This window comes from Oratosquilla oratoria, chromosome 14 (genome assembly GCF_046742065.1).
Source record: "Oratosquilla oratoria isolate Oo_2021 chromosome 14, ASM4674206v1, whole genome shotgun sequence".
In the NCBI taxonomy this organism is placed as follows: Eukaryota; Metazoa; Arthropoda; class Malacostraca; order Stomatopoda; family Squillidae; genus Oratosquilla; species Oratosquilla oratoria.
Window position 1 is genome coordinate 17,815,083 of NC_134790.1, and position 5,650 is coordinate 17,820,732.

At 44.9% G+C, this 5,650-nt stretch overlaps 1 protein-coding gene across 1 annotated transcript; it reads right to left on the minus strand.

Annotated features, from left to right (window-relative positions):
• Window positions 1-603: 603 nt before the first annotated feature.
• LOC143032591 (facilitated trehalose transporter Tret1-like) lies at window positions 604-5,157 on the minus strand. The gene is made up of 3 exons (XM_076197457.1): window positions 5,055-5,157; window positions 4,199-4,425; window positions 604-1,471 (listed from the first exon to the last, which is right to left on the minus strand). The coding sequence occupies exons 1-3, from the start codon at window positions 5,155-5,157 to the stop codon at window positions 818-820; spliced, it is 984 nt and encodes a 327-aa protein (XP_076053572.1). The 3' UTR covers window positions 604-817.
• Window positions 5,158-5,650: the final 493 nt, after the last annotated feature.

A 5,650-nucleotide genomic window follows, 5' to 3' on the forward strand; every position in this document is an offset into this window, starting at 1 on the left:
TGAGTGACTCACGGGTTCAACCTATGACCATGGCTGATTCCTTGGTGCAGCGGAGCAACGGACTGATTGATCACAGCCGAGAATTCTATACAGGATAATTTTTATAATCTTCTGTAACGACTATGTATATCGTTACTCTAGTTGTGCATATTTTTCTACTAATTGTGAGGAATGTGGAATAGACTACTTGTATACCAGATTTCTAATCCACTGGGATGGGATTAGGGGACCTGGGCAATCAACTGTTGTCCCAATAGGGGCAGGGGATTTTCCTCCTTCATCTAAATTTAAGGTTCCTAATCGGTTCATTCATACGAACATGTCCTCATGACGTAATAGAGGGATGGAGTGAGAGATGTAGTTTCCCCAATTCCTACCTCTGATAAGTCACGTACACCTTAAAAATTGAAAAAAAGATCTCAGTTAAATCCATGGCCTTACACCATTCCAGGAAAATTAGACACCTTTTATTTTCATAGTGGTTGCACTTTAATATTCTATTCAACAGTATCTATCTATAGTCAACAGACAGACATTGTATGTTTGTGTTTATTTGTGTGTGTTTTGACGAACATGTTTCTATCAGCGTTTTATGTGGGGCGTGAGTATAGTGTAACACAACAATCAATATTGTCCATTCATAAAGCACTTGCAAGTTTTTTTGTAGGTTCATTTCTGTATGTGACCTTTATATATTTTAGATCTTATTTTGGCTGTATTCTTGTATGATGTGATCATAAACCAAAGGCCTCTGCAGGTATCTCATATTTTTTCTCTTCTCGGTGAATCACATTTGTAGCTATATCTGTCAGCCTTTTCAAGTCCGCTGGTGATCTCTGGCATCCGTGAACTCCTTTTGGAGTTCGACCAGATGTTTTCCTTTTGTTTCTGGGACCCATTTCCATGTAAACACTGCCATGAAGATACTGAAGAAGGCACAAACCATAAACGTGTAGGACAAGCCAATGTTCGAAACCATTTCCGGAAACACACAGGTTGACAGTGATAGCCCCAGCGATCCAGTTATCATGCATATGGTGACTCCGACATACCGAACCGCTGTCGGGATGATCTCCCCAGTCAGAACCCCGGGCACGGTGCCCAATCCCAGACCCGCGCCGAAGACAAAAACGTGGACGGATAGTAGGGCGACCCAGCCCGGAAGGACAGGGAAGATCATCAGGACGGAAGCAGCGAGGAGGGATGCAGCGCTCAGCAAGGCAGATCCGATGAGGAGGGGACGGCGACCGGATCGATCTAGAAGGGAGGAGGAGATCACCGAGGAAAGTAATCCGGCTATGGCCAGCGTTATGGTGCCGGTCATGGGGTCCTGGTCAATGACGCCAATCCCAGGGGCGACCAGGTATGCGTACAGGATTATCGTTCTGTGTCCACACATGTTTGATAAAACTTGGACGGCCACCATGAGTAGAACAGGTTTGTAGTTGTTTGGACTGATTAGTTGAACAAACTGGAAAACAAAAGGGGGGGGAAATGTCATGTATTCAGGTTAGTTTGAAAGATCTTTGAAGTTATTGCTCGAGCCATGACTCTCTGCAGCTACTCACACGTGCTGGAAGTGTAAAATAACATCCAGTCCTTGATATTTGGCATATACTACTTCGCTACCTCGGATTTCCACGATTCCACCCATTCATGTCTCGTTGTGTGTGATGCACCATGGTCTTGAATCATGTGCTAGATTTGTGATCGACAGCTATTAACATCCAAGATAAGTTACATAGCTCATTCTGGCCTGAACTATGAGTAATGCTCTGACCATACGCAAATACTCGTACGCCTCAGCTCCTTGCCCAGGTAAAAAAGGTGACTGCATGCAGTGTTGTGATTGCGAATGTTTATTTGTATGTGTGTGTGTGTGTGTGTGTGTGTGTGTGGATGTATGTGTATGGTAGGGCATTCACCATGGTCCTGGATCACGTGTTGAACTCGTGATTGATTGTTATTACCCTCCCATACGAGAGCTCAGACCTTATATATGGTTCGATCTATGGATAAAGCTGTTGTGACCATACACACACATACACGTTGTAATCCTCCTTTTCGCGTTATTATTTGTACTATTATTAATTCAGTGATGGTGGACTGGTTGGTGAGATTATTTAATGTTTGCTGGAGAGAGGGTAGAGTACCGGAGGACTGGAGTAGTGCCTGTATAGTTCCTCTTTACAAGGGAAAAGGGGACAAGTGTGAATGTAGTAATTTCAGAGGGATTAGCCTGTTGAGTGTAGTAGGGAAGGCTTATGGGAGAATCTTAATTGAGAGGATTAGGAGAGGAACAGAAGGAGTAATTGGTGAGGAACAGTGTGGATTTAGGACGGGTAGAGGTTGTGTAGATCAGATCTTTGTGGTAAGACAGATATGTGAGAAAGCTATAGGAAAGGGGAAGGATGTTTTTTGGGCTTTCATGGATCTGGAAAAGGCTTATGATAGGGTAGACAGAAAGGCACTGTGGGAGGTTATGCAGATTTATGGGATAGGAGGAAAGCTTTTGGGAGCTGTCAAGAGTTTTTATGTGAGTAGTAGAGCATGTGTTAGGATTGGAAATGGAGAGAGTGAGTGGTTTGAAGTAAAGGTGGGACTTCGTCAAGGATGCGTTATGTCGCCCTGGCTGTTCAACTTATACATGGATGGGGTGGTGCGAGAGGTGAATGCTAGGGTAGTGAGTCAGGGATTGGAGATGGTTAAAGAAAATGGAGAAAAGTGGGAGGTGAACCAGCTGTTGTTTGCGGACGACACTGCGCTTGTGGCAGGGTCAGAGGAGGGATTGAGGAAGCTGGTGGCAGAGTTTGGGAGAGTATGTGATAGAAGAAAGCTAAAGATAAATGTGGGTAAAAGTAAGGTGATGAGATGTACAAGGGGTGAAAGTGGCAGTAGACTGGAAGTGAACATTAAGGGAGAGCGACTGGAGGAAGTGGATAGTTTTAGATACTTGGGTGCAAGTGTAGCAGGAAAAGGTGGAGTGAAGGTGGAGGTAGAATGTAGATTGAGAGAAGCGAGTAAATGCCTTGGTGGTTTAAAGAGTGTAATGAGAAATAGACATTTAGGAATGGATGCGAAGAGGAGACTGTATGAAGGAGTGATTGTGCCAACAGCACTGTATGGGGCAGAAACGTGGAACATAAGAGAAGAAGAGAGAAGGAGTTTGAATGTGTTTGAGATGAGGTGTCTGAGAAGTATGGTGGGGGTTACTAGGCTAGATAGAGTGAGAAATGAGGAGGTGAGGAGGAGAACAGGGGTGAAAAAGGATTTGGGAGAGAGGGTTGATGAAAGAATATTAGGATGGTTTGGACACATGGAAAGAATGAGTGAAGAAAGACTAGTAAAACAGGTATGGAAGGCAGATGTGGAGGGAGTGAACATGAGGGGACGTCCTAGGATGAGGTGGATGGATGGGGTGAAGGGGGCTTTGGGGAAGAGGGGAATGTCTGTTGAGGAAGGAAGGGAGAGGACGGAAGACAGAGGTGAGTGGAGAATGGTTGTATATGGATGATGTTGTGACTGCATGAGGAGGAATGGGCGGGGGGGTGGGGGGGGTAGTATGTGTGAGTAAATTTTGACGCAGCCCGAAGGGATTTCTGCCCGTCCTCCCTTTATATGCAAAGGGGGACGGAGAGGGGGGGTCGCCGATTAAATGAAGCGGCCTTGCTGTGGATGTACTGTGTCTTGCGACACTGCTTCTGACCCAGGGCGGTGGGCAGGGTTCAGGGATGACCCGTCATCCAGATGGTGCTCAGATGAGAGGAAGGGTGGGAGGGGTGTGGAGTGTATTTAGGGATGAAATGGGTGGGAGTGTTTTTATGCCTTTCCCTTTGTGGCTACCTCCCTTGGAAGGGGGAAAAAGCCTTGGTATATGTATGTATGTATGTATTATTAATTATTATCATTACGAGTAGGATATATTTTCTTAATTATTTTTAGCTTCGGTTATTAAAAAATTCTTTTGTAGTAGAAAGCGTGTTGGCTTGACTTGCCAACATAATTTCATGGTGTTAGCAGAGAAACGCGATACTACAATTGCAAGTTGATGTTTGCGTGCGCGCGCGCACGAGAGAGCCTATAAATATGTGGGTACAAAATCTACCCACCACCCTTGTATGCATATTCACAGCAAGAACACATTTCTTTACATACTTTACAAGCAAATTTCATTTGCGCCGAAGAAAACAAAACATACTTCATCTCTGATCGTGTAGGAAGTCTGTTGCTCCAGACCCGTCTTGCAGTTCTCAAGTTCATTTTCGACGTCCGTTCCACGACCTCGTAAGGTTTCCAGGGCCAGCCGAGCGTCCTCCTCTCTGCCTCTCCTGAGGAGCCAGTATGGAGACTGAAATTCGATAAAAGTCTTAAGTTTTGCGCGATTATAGAACGAGATGATATTGGTGGTGAAAGAAAACGCCATTGCTGGAACGAAGAGAATGTAATTTCAGCACTATGTCAGACTTCATCCTTTATGTGAACTGCATCAACCAGGAAAGGACAAAACCTCTCCAAACAACGATCGCTATACTGCACTTACGAACTGCTTCTGAAAACTCCTAGAAAGAAAGGTCTTCTTGCGACTTCGTAGCATGTACCGTGTAAGTAAAAGCAGCAACGACTGCAACAGCACTGTAGGAAAGAGGCCAAACGCAGAGTATGGGATCCAATACGTCAAATATATTGGATCCCATACTCTGCGTTTGCCCTCTTTCCTAATGAACCGTGTATTCTGAACTGGCCACAGCACTGAAGACAACCTATTGCAAACTTTGCACAGGTAAGCCATCTTCTCCTTCACTCTGACTACCGACACATCATCCGACGTAAGAAAGGCTCCTCCACAAACTCAGACTACGCACCTTTCATAGACGGCCAGATGAAGTATATATTTCATAATGTCAAGCATTCATCCGCTTGCGGTCCAGACAACATAAGAAACAATCACCTAAAACACCTCAAACCACCCGGCATACACGCACTCGTCAACATTGTGAACTACAGCTAATCACACAACATCTGGAAAAATAGTAAAATCATCACGATCACTAAACCTGACAAAATCCCAACAGTTCGAGCATCACACCGACAAATCACACTTCTCTGCACCCACTCCAAACTTATAGAACGCCCCATGTCACACCACATGTTCCCCATGCCAAATCACAACACGGTTCCACACCATTACACTCCACAAAAACTATTCTGATAGATCTTACTCAAATATTTTCGACAGCAAATGACAATATGTAAAGTTCTGGAAACATCTATTTCACGTACGGACACGCACGCATGCAATGACGCATCACCTTTACGTTGTACATCTATACATAATGCTAATAGAATTATGATACAATACACACACATACGCCAAGAAACATCAAAGCAACACCCGAATACCTATATCACACACAGATACTCTCTTCTCTACCTCCACAACCACCAGACACCAGCCTTCAGAAGCATATCACTCACTGCTCCATCAACAGACTGAAAGACAACACACTGCTGTATGCCCGATCCCCTGATATCCATCCCTCTGAATCCTCTCTCCCTCGAGAGGACGGAGTCCACCTAGCCAGGCCACTATCCAGCCCTTTTAATTTACCAGTGGCGGCTGGATGACCGCATCGCGGATAACTGTCCAGGG